At 43.5% G+C, this 17,668-nt stretch overlaps 1 protein-coding gene across 1 annotated transcript in view; it reads right to left on the bottom strand.

Moving 5' to 3' along the window:
• Window positions 1-2,504: 2,504 nt before the first annotated feature.
• ACSL3 (acyl-CoA synthetase long chain family member 3) overlaps window positions 2,505-17,668 on the bottom strand; it is a 152,679-nt gene continuing 137,515 nt past the window's right edge. The window contains exons 13-15 of the mRNA XM_068280564.1: window positions 16,385-16,499; window positions 15,809-15,966; window positions 2,505-11,514 (exon numbers count right to left, since the gene is read on the bottom strand). Of these exons, the coding sequence (XP_068136665.1) occupies window positions 11,357-11,514; window positions 15,809-15,966; window positions 16,385-16,499 (431 nt within the window). The 3' untranslated portion in view covers window positions 2,505-11,356. The remainder of the gene's footprint in view (window positions 11,515-15,808; window positions 15,967-16,384; window positions 16,500-17,668) is intronic.

The raw sequence follows: 17,668 nt of genomic DNA, 5'->3' as shown, positions 1-17,668 counted from the left end.
AGAGTTCAATACAGACGCATCCCTAGCCTGTAGGCTAGGGAACACACTGTTACTGTGGATGAACGGAGCATGGCGGAGTGGCAAGGAATAGAATGGAGTAGACCAGGGCTTAGACAAGATCTGGCAGTCTGGATTTCCTTCCAAGATTTGGGGAGGGATGAAACCTCTCTGTACACAGGGAGAGATTTGCTGCATCACCCCAGAACCATCTACCCTGCGTACAAAGCTTTACTCTTAAAGTGGACCTGAACTCAGAACTTCCACTCTGCTCGAAAACATAAGCAACAGCATAATAACCTTTAAAGAAAAATATTTCTTTGTTACATCTGATACAAACCTTGCAATAAATCTGCAGTGTTTCTACTTCCTTCGTTCATGGAAGCAGACATATTGTTAACATCCTGTGTTTACAAAGTAGCAGTTTAGCTGAGGCAGGAGCTGACACAGCTGAAGAAATCCATTTACAACTTGTGATTAGTCACATATGAGGGGGAATTTAGACAGGCTAAACTCTCTAAATACATACAGGGCGCATTTCTTTGTGCCCCCCCCCCATATGCATCAGCAACAGGTCCTAGCTGCTTATCCTCATTACCTCTCCCCTTATGTTCCTCACCACGAAGAGTCCCTGTACCCCCTCCATAGCAACAGAACCCATTGCAAGCCTGGAGCAAAGCATCAGGGACACCAACGAGATGCATATTCAGCAGTGATGCACTGTGTGACACCTCAGAGCTCACTCCAAACTGAATAATTGTTAATACCTTCTGTATTCAGAAGGAAAACTTCTGATCATAGCCGGCCTTTGATATGAGCGACCGGAGCGGTCGCTTAGGGCGCCAGCTTCCAAGGGGGCGCCTATAGCTGGTTGTCTATACTGAGGGCTCCAACACCTGACTTCCTATACTGGGGACACCTATAGCTGGCTACCTATACTGAGTGAGGGCACCTAATCCTGGCTACCTATACTGGAGGCACCTGCGCTTGGCTACCTATGGGGGGGGATGGAGACCTTCAACTGACTTCCTATACTGGGGGAACCTATGCTTGGCAACCTATATTGAGGGCACCTACACATGAGATCCTATACTGGGGGCACCTATACCTGGCTACCTACCTATACTGAGTCTGAGGGCGTTTTGGAGGGGGGGGGGCGCACTGCAGCTATAATGCGTGGTGCAAATTGTCAGTGCTGTGCTATCATTCTAAATGGGGGAGGAGGCGGCTAACAGTCCCACTGATTGTTTTTATTAATATGCCTGAAAGGTTCTAGCCTTCATTTTTAAGTGTATTCATGATAATGTACTCTTTCCATCCATTTGTGGTTGTTAATAGTATTTTTCTATTATACATACGTGACGTGTCACAAAAATCTGAGCATTTGGCATGATGTGTCATGACATCAAAAAGGTTGGGAACCACTGTCCTAGGAGACATCTCAGGAGAAAAGGAGAATTGCATATGGGCCTGTGTCATACCTCCCAACTTTTTGAGATGAGAAAAAGGGACACTTAAGCCATGCCCATGCCACACCCCTGGTCGCGCCCCTACCACGCCCTTAGTCACGCATACTATAAAGATGTCATAAGAAAAATATGTTTTATAATTCAAACCACACTGGTTCTTTCTATCCTGGTTCATTTTCCTTCATAGTAACATTTTAAAATTATTAATATATCAATTTAAAGGATGGGCATAAAGTTTAGAATTAATCAAACACATTTTTAGTATAGAAATATAAATATTTATAAAAAAAGAGGGACAAAGTCCTGAAAGAGGGACAAATGAGAGGGACAGGGCTCCCAAAAAGGGACTGTCCCTCCGAAAGAGGGACAGTTGGGAGCTATGGCCTGTGTATGGGTGTATACGTGCGTGTGTCTATATGCAACGTGAGAAAAGGATGAAGGGGGGGGGGCACAAAAATCAGGTTTCGCTCAGGGCGCTGTGAAACCTAAGGCCGGCCCTGCTTCTGATTTCCATATAATCTTAGTAAGAGGGCTTTTTGGTCCCTTACAGCGCTTTCTGCACTTGCTCACAAGAGCTACTGAATAGACCATTATGTCCCCGCCCACCCCTTTCATCTCCACTTTTAAAAGTGGCAAAGGTGTTTGAAAAAGGAGACCCCTGCTTTCCACTGAAGCCTAGGGCGTACTCCACTTTTAAGGTTGCCATTTGCCGATCAATGAAATGATCACCTTGCTATAAATCTGATCACTTTCTTGCTGATAATTCCTGGCAGTTGTGGAAACTGCAGACATTTGGAATCCCTTGTAAAAATGGTGACAATTCCAACTGGTTGCCAGATTTTGTCAGCTTGCAGAGCTCCAGAAAAGTGTGATATCTGCAGACAGCCACCTGTCTTAAAAGGCCACCTTAGTGATCTCCTAAGTGGGCTTTATAAAAACATGGAGTCCCTTTGATCTTCCATTTCCTGCAGTTCCACTGTGTGCATGTTCTTGCACAGCTAAAAATTCCCACATTAAGACAAGACCACCACAAAAAAATTCAATTCACATAGTTTATTTGAAAACCTCAAACCATTTAGAGTAACAAATAAATAATTTGAAACAGCATAACCCAAAAGTGACATTTGCTTGAGAATGGCAGCGGAGGAGAGGCCGGCCAGTCTGTACACTGCTCTCGGGCCCGGCCGCCCCCGCTGCCAACCACACAATGTTTACATGTCAGAGGCTTCAAACAAATCACATTTATCTAGTACACAAATATTAGGAAGAAGGTGTCCTATATAAAAGTTTTATTGGTTTCTTAGAGACACCACAAATGACTCCTTTTTTTAATCAAAACGCCACCCTGAATGCCATTTACCAGCCAGGAAAATGTAACCGCTTCACAGAAGCATAAGAATATCACTATAGAAGAATAAATAGATATATTTCAGGTGCTCTGCCAAAATAGTTTAAAGTGTAAAGGTTAAATGTGAAAAAGAACCAAGAAAGTGAAATATGGTAGTTGCCAATATTGACTTGACAGATGGAAACTCTAAAGCTGGGCATATAGTTGCTAGTTGTGGGAAACAATTGGTATTTGCCAAATTTTGATCATTTAGGACCTTTCCTGGTTCACCCACTGGATATTAGATCAGAACTAGAAGAGTGATGTAATATTCCTCTTCTCGCTACAGCCACCCACTTTCTGTTCTGTGCTGCTCGTGCCCATGGTCCCACCCCCTCACACTCTGTGCTACTTGTGCCTGTGGTTCCACTCCCTCATGATCTGTGCCGCTCATGCCTGTGGTCCCGCCCCTCATGCTCTGTGCTGCTAGTGCCTGTGGTCCCACCTCCTCATGCTGTGTTGCTTGGGCATGTGGTCCCACCCCCTCTCAGGCTCTGCCTTGCTCAGCCTCCCAAACAATGGCCTTTCCCAATATTAGAAGTAGATTGTTGGTTTATATTGAATCTAATGTCTAATTATTAAAAATGTCTAAAGTAGGCCATACACACATTGATTTTCCCATTGATCTATTGCACCAATATCAATTAATTGATCAGACATATTGATTGGACAGGACAGAACATTTGGTCTGGATGATAGGCCATGTTGTTGCACTGCATCAATCAGTTCAATCTATTTTCAATAGATCCCCTGCTAAAATCTATGAAAAAATAAATAATGTACTGTGTGCGTGTAAGGAATTGATCCGTCTCTGATCAGATTCTGATTGGGGAGGGATCACTCAATTTGTCACATGTGGGTGTGTGTCTTGGGCACTGAGGCGTGTATGTGCACCTTTACAGTATGTCCAGCAGAATCTGTCATCCTTTTCCTATATTTGCTGCTTGGGAAGCTATTAGACTGGAAAAGCTTGCGGCCAGTAGTCTGGCTTCAGTCCTTACTCCAAGTCAGTGACAACTTCACTTTGTGAAGTGGCAACTTCCATATTTCACCCCAACAGGTTCCCTTTACTGAAAGAGGAAGCTCACATAGACATTGAAAGAGCCGGGATAGTCCTGGAGAGAGAGGTACAATTTTTAATCATTTCTACATATGCTGTAAACCATTTCATTGCAGTTAATTTTTATTTGTTTTAAATGCATTCAGCAAAACATTATGTTACATGATGCATACGCCCAGTCACTCAGACACGCCCCCATTAGTCACATGGCCATAGAAGGGAGAGGGGGGTTGCTCTGTGGCTGAATCCATGACTGCTTTCTAAGGATATCATGGCTGTCTCTAGTAAGGAGTGACTGGCCAGGAGTGAGCAAATGGCTGGTGATCGTTGAGGATGACATAAGTATTTATGGGATGGTATAGAAAGTATTTAGCAAAATAAATGTGCAACTTTCTTTTTTAAGGTACAAATCAAGTTAAAGTGATATGGAGGCTGCCATATATATTTCCTTTTAAGCAATACCAGTTGCCTGGCAGCCCTACTAATCCTCTGCCTTTAATAAGTTTAGCCATAGACCCTGAACAAGCATGCAGCAGATCAAGTGTTTCTGACATTGTCAGATCAGACTAGATTAGCTGCATGCTTGTTTTTGATGTGATTCAGACACTACTGTAGCCAAATAGATCAGCAGGGCTGCCAGGCAACTGGTATTGCTTAACAGGAAATATAGCAGCCTCCATATTCTTCTCGCTTCAGTTGTCCTTTAATGTAAATTAATGTTCTATTCAATGCATATAAACACAGTGCCTGGACTTCAGCTTGAAGCATCATTTTGCTACTGATCTTGCAGCACACCTGAACACTTAACTGCTAAGTGTTATGCGGTTTTAAAAGCCTCAAGGCACAAAAGTCTCCTACTTCTGTGCAGGCACTCAGTGGTCATTTGCTTCTCTGCATTTAAGCTGGCTGTTGATCATTTCTCAGACTCCCAGTGCTCCAGACTGCACTTTTCTCAGAGAGCTGTCTGTGCCCCACCCCCCAGTAGTCCAGACAGCAGGATTATGCCAAGCAGAGGCAAACAGCCTGCAGTTATCGCCCTTCAAGTCACGTGACATTAAGGAGGCTCTTTCAGTGCAGACCTCACAGACATGAAAACAGAACATTTTGGCCGTTTGCCATCTTCCAGATGGTAAATTTGGACTTGCCTGGGGGATGAGCTTTACAGGGATAATTCAAACCTCAATTACCCCCATACCACGTGTACGCTGACTGAATTACTGTGAAGTGTCAAATGTGTGTACAAAAGGCCAGTTAAAAAAAGAACTGCACAGTGGTTGCTAGGAAGCTACGCATGGCCTGGCAAATAGATGTAGCATAAGTAACACAAGTATCAATGACGTCATCACAGAGATCAGTGACTCCTACCGTGGCAGCAGAAGTCTATATATACGCTTGTGTTTACGTGTGGTAGCATAATATCACCTTTGATTTTGCTAGGTCTGGATCTCTGGAGGCGTTTGCTGTAAATGGAATAGAGTTCACACTACCAGCACGTTTGATTGCCATAGCGATCAATGTTCTTTAGTAAAATCCGCTTCACTGTACAAAGGCCACATTGGCATAACAACTGCAATCTAAACGAGAATGCGAGCAAAGCCTGGAACAATCTCTACAGATGCATTTGTGTAAGAACGTAAAACACCAAATTTCTCAGCTGGTTTCATCATAAAACTGGCTGAATGTTAACAACTGGCATCCTTATAAAAAGGATTCCAACTAATCAATTTCCCATTCTCATTATGGCTGTCCCTTGGATTATCACACAAACACTACGGAGAAAACATTACATTGCCTTCAAGGTGCAAAAAGGAATTAAAAAAAAAGGAAACATACAGGCGACATTTGGATAATAAAAAGAATCTGAAATAAGAACAGGGCTGTCCAATAGCAGTCCTCCAGCGCCATCAAGCAGGGCCAGTTATTATAGAACTGTGGTAAAAAGTCAATTAATCACACCTTAACGCATCTGTTCCATCTGTTAAATGAGAACTATATAGATGATGCGTAAGGATCTTGGACTTGAGGCCTGGAACAGAGAATTAAATTAGCACAATACATTTCATTCAAGGCTATTAGGATTTTCTATGGAAGTGTTTTTACGCAAACATTCAGGTTCTTGGCCAGAGTACCACCAGGTCCTCTAACAAGTCCACATGGTACTCCTATCTGGTCAAGTTCTGAACACCGATGTCACATCTAAGGAAACACCACATATTACACCAAACAAGCTGGACTATCTAGTTTAGCTATTGAGGAAGGCTACGATGTTCTTTAGAAACCACAAGTACATTAAAAGGGGATAGAGAGAATAAATTTACTCTTTTAGGTAACGGGAAAAATCGATCACTTTTTTCAGATTATATAATAAAAACAGAGAAAACTGTTCTACAATACTAGGGGAAATTGAAGGTCTACATGCCCACTCTGTTCATTGCACTAGTAAAGGACTTGTTCCCAAGGAAAAGTCTAAGCAACTTCTAATTATAGCCAATGTCTAGAGGTGATACCCAAGTTCAGGGACCTTTTCTGATAATATATAGAACATTTAAGAAAAAAAAAGGTTTTAGTTTTTGCAATAAATAAAAAGTACCTGATATACCAATTCTTTGTTGCTGAGTTACTTGCTAAAGGCATAAAGCTGTAGCTCCCTTTTTCCTCCACTTTACCTTAGCTTGAGCATATACCCTACAGTGATGCAAGTATCCCCTTATGCAGGAGGAGACCATCTTTCAGATGCAGTTATGCTTATCTTCTCAATAAGAGCGTGCTACTCCCTGCTGCTACTCATGTCACTGCAGCTGGCTGAACTCTGAGGGTGGGAGGGAGGGGAGCAGCAGCTGGGAGTCTTTATTGAGGAGCTAAGCAGGAAAGAATTGGTGTACCGTGTGCTTTGCATTTATTTGTAGATAAAACGGAAGAAAGAAAAATCTCCCTAAAATTTTATATCCACTAAAATATTAAATAAGTCTCCAATAAATGTATTCAGAAGAAAGATCCCTGAACAGAGATTTAATTTAAAGAGTATATTTTACCTAAATCTGAAAATGCTGAATTGAAATTAACTCAGACGACAATAGCTGCATCTAAAATTTAATTTCAGACATTACATGCTGCTAGTTGCCATAGTCACTAGAATTACCTAAAGCCACCATGGTCTTCATTTTGCAAATCTACAAAAAGTGGTCAAGCAGGAAGAGCATTGGTGATTGCCACTATAATAGCAGCCTATCCCAGGGGGTGTAGTGGAGGGCAGAGATTAAAGTTTCAAACAGCCTGGTCGGCACTGTTGCCGGTATCAGTGCTTTGCAAATAATGGTCATCATAGGTAGAGTTATCGGCTGTGACTTCACCACTTTTCAATGCAAGTGAACAGGACAAATGCACACAATGAAAATTCCTTGGCTTTCCATGGACTGAATATAAAACCACTACTAAACAATGCTGACTGAAAAAACTTTTGAAATTAAAAACAACATTTTGCGTCGACATCTGGAAACATTGCATTTTTAAGCAGACTTATTAATATATGTAAAATGCAATGAAAGAGAAAGAAACAAATATGTTAATGTGCAAAAAAACTTTGGAGTTTATTAAAAAAAAAACATTGAAGTTCTGAGGGAGACTTCATACATGTGGGATGTAACAAATCAGTAAAAAGATGTGACAGTGAGGGAGGACTTTCCATTAAGAGATGAAAGACTATAAGAAAAGGAGCTGTACACAATAATTTAAAAGGAGTGTATGTACAATTTCATTTATAGTGTCTAAGCTGTACAATGGTTCAGCCCAGTGTAACTGGCCAGATATTAGGACAAAGTACTGGATGTATGGTAACAATAAATAGGCTTATGCATAGACAACTAATGAGCCTGAATGACAATGGGGACTGAAGCTGGCTGCAAGGGGCATAAAATGAGCCTGAATAAAGCGTAAATGGAAACAGTTGCCAGGAAGATCACTTGCCGATGCTGCTGATCGCAAAACCGAAGTGCAACGCCAAAATTATACAGTGGGCTCTATTAAAGGCCCCAATTAACAATGAGGTATCTGGGGCACCAATATTACCATCCAACTGGTGCCCAAATTACCTACTTTGGGTCAGAGTAGGTGAAATAATGAACACGTATCTTTGATGTCATGGATCATTTCCCATAACTCACATTTTGAAGTGGCAACGTCCATATTTCACCCCAACAGGTTCCCTTTACTGAAAGAGGAAGCTCACAGAGACATTGAAAGACCTGAAATTAAAGTATCCCTGTCACTAGTGTAACTTAGTTAAACTACAGACCGTCCTGGAAGACCAAAGCCTTTGACTGGCTCCTCTCATCTTAATCAGTAGCCATAATGGCCACTACAAGATGAACTGTAAGCGTTCTCAGTGAGACTTTGCGATGACTCAACATGAACCATTCTATAGAAATTTATGTAGTCCGTAGTGGTGAAGGAACACACAGACACTTTAACACTGCATACAATTTACTGTATGGCAACAAAATACTGCTCCTGGTTCAGGTTCCATCATCCCAAAAGATTTGGACTTTAGTGAAAATAGGGTAAACTAGTGATAGAATTACTTTAGGTTCTCAATTGTCAACCTGAGTGTGGGCAAAAACTATGCACTGAAGGCAGCCATTTTGTGTGTAGAATGAATACTAAGCTGATCAATCATTAGAAAATAATGACGTGACCAGTAAACTTGATATTGCCTAGAACCTAGCTCTCATCAGTACATTTCATACCATCTATAACTGTTGCCTCATCCTATATCATACAAGCACAAGTGCGTTTACTAGGCCCATGCTCAGATTCCATAGATATGAGGTAAATGGAGAATATTGGCAGGTTATAAAATATAAGAGCAATAAATAATGTCCCACTCTCCCTTCTTCGTATTCATCCTGCATCACTGAGGATACGGGGTCCACAGAACACAACTAGGAGAAGACAGAAGACGGCTGACTGGATACATCAAGCAATACACGGACGGGTTTTAGATCAGTACCCACCTAAAACAAAACATTGCTTAAAAGCACACGCACTAATAAAGGTAAGGTGAATTTGTATACAATGTACAGCATAGCATTCTTGTTCAATCAGATCCACAGAAATAACGACCATGAACAATTATTGCCTTTGCACAGGAGGGACGTGATGGGTTCTCAGTCATCTTATGCTGGAGACAACTTAGGTAGGGCACACCTCCTGCATTTATCTCCACACTAAACCTAGTCTGACCAGTATGGAGAAGTCAACCGAAAGCTATCCCAGAAACCCCTCCTCCAAAATATAAGCCACACCCTGCACTGGTAACAGCCAAGAAAGCCTTGAACCAATGGGGTGTCGAATGGAAAAAGACTCCATAGTTGCAAATTACCTGTGCTTTAAATCAGTGACTTATCGCAAGGCTGGTCATAAACAAATTATTTGCACAGGCCAAAAGTCAGAACTAGGGCATAAGCTCCTTCCTGTTTTGGTGCTGGGTCGCTATGATTAGGCACAGCTCCTAATTCCCAGTCTTCCAGGCCTCTACAGATGAGCTGCTAGTGCGAGTGTGGAACAGCCTGGATCTACCTCACAGACAGGCTCTGTGCAAAAGCCAATGTGTGATTACTACATCAGGCCACGCCCACCATTACAGTGCATCTAACAGAACACATCCATTCTCTCATGTGCAAAGGGTTTGATAACTTATACAGCCTTAGGATTTAACCTCTGCGATACCATTACAAGCCCATGTCGCCCTGCACTTCCTTTAGACAAGTAAATGTCACTCATATATTAAAGCAGCGGTCTATAAAAAGACAACACTGAGACAAGAGAGAGTCCTATGCTATCATGTGCACAGTATGTAGAGAAGTGTAGTGTGATTATTGAGGAGAAAAAAGGGGCTTCAAACATGCATGCGTTAGCTAGCAGGTTTTCACGGAACGGCAATTGTACCAGTTATACATTTCAGCTTACGGACACAATGCAAGGTTTTTATCTACAAGAATTTACACCCGGTCTTATGTTTCTCGGATGAGATAGATAAAGAAACCTTCCTATCCTTCTGCTAAGGTTATTGGTTTTATCCTTTTCTCAGTGTGTCAGTTGTCTCAGACCAGCTAGAAATACATTTAGCAAACTGGAATACTTGTTGAGTAAGAGAACAGATTTTTTTTTTAATTAGGGTGAACCTATAACATAACTAAACAAAGAGGAGGGTTGTGCCCAATCCAAAAGTAAGGGTCCTGTGTATGGGCTGGAAATACACCCACCCCCCTTGTGGATCTACAAGAAAGATGATAATTTCTAGCGGCGGATGTAGCTATGAGGCAACTCAATGCTAGCACACCTTATATTTCATCATCTCCAGCCATAATGAACACTGCTATAGTCTTTAGGATAGTCTATTGTGAACCTTCACACACTGCTGGTGAATCCTGACCTGCAGACACATACATAGGATTCTGTCAAACCATTCTGAAACATGAAGTGTAACAAAAATGACAGAACGCTTCCCACTAATAGAGGCTGCCAGTGCTGAGGTAATGCTACAAATGCCCAGCAGTTATGCTGGTCCTACTGCCTTTACAGCTTCTGAATAACCAGTACCGATCCAGGACAGTGCGAGTGGAGCAAGGCGCGCAATCTGCATGCTTCATGCTGATTTTGGGGCAAGGGATCAGTACTTCAGCAAGGTATGTAGCATATTACAGAAGGATCAGCCCCCCACCCCCTCCAAATATACACACCATGACGGCTTTCACATTTATAACCACACAGCTTTTCTCTATGGTACCAACAGAATTCACATTTCAAAATCTTCAGATTTCTATCTGTGTATAAAAGTGACTGTGATGATATGATGGGCAGCATACAGAATTTCATTATATATGGTAAAGTCTGGTTTCCTTGAAATCCTGGAGTTGCACAGAACTAAATTATGCACGCAAAAAACAAAACTCCCCAAAAAACAAACAAAAAAAGGAACTCCAACCAGTGACTGTGAAGATGTGTAACATAAGTAGCTGCTGCTTTGCACGAGTTGCCTCTGAGGTACCCCGCTGCTAGTGTGGACACTAGAGGGACGGCGGGACATATTGTACAGAACTGCAAAGTGTTTGGTCTAGCTCAGGTCTGAGAAGCCTTTCGTTACAATGACACTACTGGGCTGCTTGAAGAGCAATCAAGGAATTCTTATATCACAGTCTTAAATAACAGTATCTGCAAAGTACCCAATGGCTGTTACAAATGAAACAAGAAAAAAAAAAAATCTGTGTAAAATGTTATTCTCCCTGTGGTTTGGTAACAATTTTAATGTAAGTTATATTCAAGCTTTTCCATTGATCTCAGGTCCCGGCTGCAGACTGGCTACTGGTCCAATTTGCTGCCGCCAGGTCTGCAACAACTACCGGAAGCAACTAGTTGTTCCTAAAGGGGCAAAATGGCTCCTGTGTTTTATTTGCCCCCGTACATCCGTTCTATGTCTTCCTGGTAATGACTTTTCAGCTCCTTGCGCTTTAGCTTAAAGGCATCTGTCACCAATCCAGTCTCTGGAGTCCAGGGCTCGGCAACAAGGCGGATCTTTGCTGGGACCTCAAACCTCTCCAAGGTGGCTGGAAGAAATTCAATAAAGAGGCAACTTATTTTCAAAAGTTAGATTTCATTGCATTGCTTGTTTCAGAGATTGTCAGCAGTGTGAACTGAAGTTGAGGTTTAAAGAGAACCCGAGGTGGGATTTAATTATGTTACTGGGGCACAGAGGCTGGTTGTGCACACTAAGACCAGCCTCCGTTGCCCCATGGTGTGCCTCCATGTCCCCCCTGCGCGCCGCTATACCCCCCGCAGTGCTGGCGACACGCAGCGCGTCGCCAGCACAATGTTTACCTATGTGCTGTCAGTCAGCGCCGCTCCCCCGCCTCTTCCGCATCGGCGCTACCTGCCCGCGTCACTTCCCTCCTATCAGCGGGAGGGAAGGGACACGGGCGGGTAGCGCCGATGCGGAGGAGGCGGGGGAGCGGCGCTGACTGACAGCGCATAGGTAAACATTGTGCTGGCGACGCGCTGCGTGTCGCCAGCACTGCGGGGGGTATAGCGGCGCGCAGGGGGGACATGGAGGCACACCATGGGGCAACGGAGGCTGGTCTTAGTGTGCACAACCAGCCTCTGTGCCCCAGTAACATAATTAAATCCCACCTCGGGTTCTCTTTAAACCCTTGGTTTAGCCATTTACCAACTTGCTCTGTGTTTATTATGTAGTCTACATCCTAACTCTGTTAAGAGCCTCCCATATAGTCAATTTTTAAGACTTAGACGGAATGCCAGTACATGGGAAGACTTTGTAAGCCAAACTAAGGAATTAAAGACCAGGTTTTTAGTCAGGGGGTATAATAACAGAGTTATACAAGATGCCTTTTCGAGAGCAGCTGGGAAAAATAGGGGACAACTGTTAACATCCTCAACACGCCCTTGAGTGGAGCGTTTTTATATGCACTTCACGTACTCCCCCGTGTTTGAACAGATCAAGACCTCCATTAGAAATAATTGGTGATAATCCCACAGAATAGGACATTAGGGCCAAAGGGTAGGTCCCTGCAGTGTGTTTCCTATACACGAGGTCCTAGCTTAAAAGACAAACTGACACAAAGTGAATTTGTGAGTCCCTGTACCGTCTTCCTGGTTGGGTGGCAATCGCCCTGTGGGAAATTTCCGTTGCGGACGATGTTCTTGTTGTAATTTTATTTGTAGAGGTGACTCCTTCACCAGATTTGGCAAGACCTGCAGATTCAAACAATTTATTAACTGTCAATCCAGGGGTCTCGTTTATGCCCTTATTTGCCCATGCAATAGGATTTACATTGGGGAGACAACGAGACCCCTGAAGGACAGATACCAAGATCACTGCAGGTCGGTCCATAATGGTGTGGGGAGCCCTCATGTAATAGAACATATGCATTCCGCGCATCAGGGCGATGTTACCCTTCTACGATTTTTTGGTGTAGAAATAGTCAATAGGGATAGACGTGGGGGAGACTGGAAAAAAAACAGATTAAGAAGAGAGAGTTACTGGATTTCCTATTTTGACACAACCAATAACTTGGGACTGAATGAGAAGAATAACTTGTCTGTGTTTTTGTAGAACTGTAAGGAATAGCTTCTATTGGGTTAGAGATTGTTTTAACAATTTTTCTGTCCTTTTCCTTTTCTTGCCCCCATTTTAATAACGTGTATGTTTATTCCTTTAAAGAGAGTCTGAAGCGAGAACAAAACTCGCTTCAGCTCTTATATTCAGCAGGGGCATGTGTGCCCCTGCTAAAACGCCGCCATCACGCGGCTTAACGGGGGTCCCTTACCTCCTAAATCCCCTTGTGGAATCCCGGGGATCTCTTCCAGGTGAGGCAGGGCTAATGGCCACAGCCCTGCCTCCACGCGCGTCTATCAGTGCGTATCTCCGCCTCTCCCCGTCTTCCTTCGCTGAGAGGGGCGGGGGAGAGGCGGCGATGCGCCACTGATAAACGGCGCTGAGAGGCAGGGCTGCAGCCGTTAGCCCTGTCTCAAGAGCAGCAAAATCTACGACCAAGTTGGTCGTGGATTTTGCAGGGGGGGGTTTGGGAGGTAAGGGACCCCGTTCAGCCGCGGGATAGCGGCATTTTAGCAGGGGCACACATGCCCCTGCTGAATAAAAGATTTATTCTCGCTTCAGTGTCTCTTTAATTAATATGATAATAACCGGGTATCCTTGTTTTAATCTATTACAGGTATGGAGGCGGTCCCAATTGATTGAGCGAGGTATCATATGCGGGGGAGGGGGGGGGGGGTGAGTGTTCTGGTCTAAATAAATATTGTTGATATACTTCTCTAATGTACTATAATCACCTGGTCGACAGTTGGAGCTTAATATCTGAGAAGTATGGAGTTATTCTCTTTTTGCTCCACTGGAGGCTGAGGTAACCAATGAAATGTGGACCATTGCACATCTATCCTTTGGATCTTTATTTGATGTGCAGCTTTGACTGGGGTGTTTTGCAGGCTGGGAAACACACGTCATTCCCCAGGATATGGGGGATGGCGTGTTGGATCTCCTTGTCGCCGTATTTGCGCTTGTTTGTATGCACGGTGCGATCCACAGACTTACAAGACGTCACTCCCGGCACAGCCGGAAGGGACGTTAATCTATGGACGGACGCGACCATTTGCAGCTGAATACAGTTTGGCGTGCGCTCTACGCAACCGGAAGCGCTGCGGTTTCATTATAGGATGGGAAATAATGGAGCCAGCGAGCCCTCCTATTATATATTCTTCTCTGATACAAGATGCCCCCCTTGGCTGCAGATAAGTTGGCCCCACCTTAGGGATGTCCTCCAACACACCTGTGATGCATGATTGTGGTAGGTAATTCACCTAATTATGTAAAATGAGTCAACTAGGTGTATATAAGGGGTTTGCATACATGTGTTTAGATGTCCTGATGAAGCCCCACAGCCCTTTGGCGTGAAACAGCTGTTGACATACTCCCCCACGACTTGTACCTCTCTCCAATTACTGGTACTGTAACCTGTTTTGTACTTTTACTTATTAAGAAGAATAAATTATATTTTGCATTGGATATGCGTGCCCAGCTTTCTCACTTTTTATTGGATGGACTGTTAATTGGGCTACAGCACTCCAGCAGTTCTTATGGTCACAGTCCTGTGCACTGATACCTCTCCTACGATTGCTACATCCTGACCCTGTATCGAAAACATTTCAATATAATAAAATGTTTCTGCTGCAACAATTCTTATCTCAGTCAGTCTGGCTCTATTCCGGTACATTGCCGGGCAAAGGGAAGAGTAAGGGAGGAAATTACATCAAGATTGGCTTCAGACAGAGGCAGTAAAGATGGAAAATGACTGGAACAGCTTTCTATTTACTATATAAAAATCTCTGAAATGAAACCATGGACAGTACAATACATGTTATGCAAGTAGAACAAGTATGTATCTACTTATTTTTTTTTCTGGGATAGTATGGCTGTCCCTGCTGCTTTAAAGAGACCCTGTAACCAAAAAAAAAAAAGTTCCCCTGGGAGTACTCACCTCGGGAGGGGGAAGCCTCAGGGTCCCAATGAGGCTTCCCCCACTCCTGTAGCTAAAGGCAGTTTATCGCTGGCTCCCCCGAAGTGTCCCGGAATCCTCCCTCAACAAGCCTGACAAGCGCTGATTTATTTACCTTTCCTGGCTCCAGCGGGGGCGCTGTTGCAGCTCTGTGCACAGAGATAGGCGAAAATAGCAGATCTCTCTCAGGTCCGCTCTACTGCACAGGCGCAGGGGACTTGCGCCTGCACAGTAGAGCGGCCTGACAGCGATCGTCAATTTCCGCCCATCTCCGAGGCAGAGAGCCGATACTGCACCTGCTCTTGAGCCGGGGAGGTAAATATTTACATAGTCGCCGTTCCGTGAGGATTTTCACAGCCGTCGTGGGACGCCTCAATAGGATCTGGAGGCTTCCCCCACCCGAGGCGAGTACCCCCCAGGGGAGGTTTTCTCCGTTACAGGGTTTCTTTAAAAAAGGTAATGGACTAGAGCTTTAGTCATCACAAACACTGGAGCAGCACAAAAAAATACATGCTATTAACATATGTCAGCTTCTTTTCAACTGCAAATGTCAGCTTCTTTTCAAATGAAAGTTGTGACTGGTTGACATGCGTGACAACACTAGAACATGTGAACTGATTTTACTCATTTCTATAGACCAAGTCACCAGCTACTGCTAGACCTTTCCCATTTTTTTTTTTAAATGGGATTATAGCCATGGTAACAAATGGTTCAGTGTACTGAATTACAGAATTCACAAGCACTAGGTGCTCAGATCAGAGCTGGCGACCTTATGAGGCTCACCAGTTACTACAGTGCCATGCGTTGTGCTCACCTGCTGCTGGAGATTCCTTCAGTACTCTGAGCACTTCCTTCTCCATGATGGGATTATTGCACAGGGACTCAAAGCTCCCCTGAGTCCTCTTCTGTTCTGCCAGCTTCAGCAACTCCTTCTGATTTGGCACCACGAAGCCGATCACATAGGATTCATCACTAGGAAGAAACACAAGCTTGTAAACAATGCAGTAAAAACTAAAATTCCTACTTCATTAGGAAGCCAACAGTGCTAGATATTATTAACAGCAAGTAGTCTAGATCCCACAGAAAAGTGCGGTCCGTTTTTTTTCCCCATATCTGCCAGTAGTAAAGATGATTACGTGCAGGCCTATTTGTAGATCAAACAATATGAACAAATTACATGGCAAATATCAATCATTTCTTGATCTCTCTTCTATTTTTTATCTTCTCACTTTGCAATGTATTGATTTATTTAGCCCCTTTTTGCTACAGTTCCGCTTTAAATTCCTATCCCTAGCTCTACAGCTAAATGAATGACTACATGTCTAAACAGGTCATTATATGTACAATGAATAATTCACAGTATTTTAGCACTGTTGGTGTTCAGTCTCACCTATTTGCATATGCACAGATGTTGTCCACAATGGACAGGTTCTTTAAGGCAGCTTCCACTTTCCCAAGAGAAACATACTCTCCAGCTTGAAGCTTCACCAGGTCCTTCTTGCGGTCTATGGAACACACACACGGCAAAAATGTTAATCCATTTCACATATGGGCAAATTTGATAGTGAAATAATTATACTATACATATAAAGTGCCACTTTAACATCTTAGACCCAGATAAACCGCTCTTGCATAGCTCAGCCATAACACATGCAATCAAATTGTGTCCTTGGGTAATGAAACACTATACAAAATCTTACTATATGGTACAAGTAGATGTGAGAAACATCAACCCTCCTATCCATGCAGCTGTGCATGAGAAGTGTGCATGTATAGGAAACTAAATCCTACTGAAAAGGTGCCAGTTGATTGAAGGTATGACCAAGCATGTGTCATTCTCCCTCTGTCCTGACTGACCAATGGGATTGGGGGGGGGTTGTGCAGGTGATGCTTTCCATCCGGCCTATGCATCTGGCCAATAGAGTCCTGGTTGGTACAGAAAAGAGTAACACAATCTGCATGGTATGGGTGAAGACATTGCTGAAACTGAGTACCCCTAAAGGGATAAATGGGGGAGGAGTGAGAAGACCAAGAAAAAAAAAAATCCTAGACATAACCTTTAAAGAACCCTGACACAAAGGAATGCAATGGATTCTGGGACTGTCCCTTTGGTAAAATCCCAGGTGCCCAGTCATGCTGATTTTCTGGGGTTAGTTTGAGCGATTCCATCAGTTTGGCCAGGTGATTAATATGTTATGTCGCACCCTCTACTTCCTGAAGGCCAATACAAAAACTAGAAGTGAGATCACATGCGCACAAACAGCCAGAGACTTACAATCTAATTACCGGAACAAATGTACATATCTCCCAGAGTAAAATGCACTATAAATTACTGGTACTTGTGTATTATCCCGTCTAGCAGAACGGGCTCGGCAGTTAGACAGGCTGGAAAAGTGTGCACTGTGCTTCTTGAGCAGCTGATTCACCACAGATCAGGTGCCCTGTTCCACACAGCTTTCCTCACTGCGCTGTGTTGCCTTTTCCGTCAGCGATCAGACCGCAGAACAATAGAGAGCAATAATGAAAGAGGCATGAAGCCTTCCAGCCTGGAGGAGGGGGAATTACAAGTAATTCTAGCGGCATACCAACTCTGCCTAATCACATTACAGGGAAGAGGACTTGCTGAGCACCAGCACAAGGTGATCCACCTCACACCCCCTGCTATGTACAGCGC

Source organism: Hyperolius riggenbachi, chromosome 4 (assembly GCF_040937935.1).
Source record: "Hyperolius riggenbachi isolate aHypRig1 chromosome 4, aHypRig1.pri, whole genome shotgun sequence".
Lineage (NCBI taxonomy): Eukaryota > Metazoa > Chordata > Amphibia > Anura > Hyperoliidae > Hyperolius > Hyperolius riggenbachi.
This window is presented reverse-complemented; position numbering and strand designations above follow the sequence as displayed.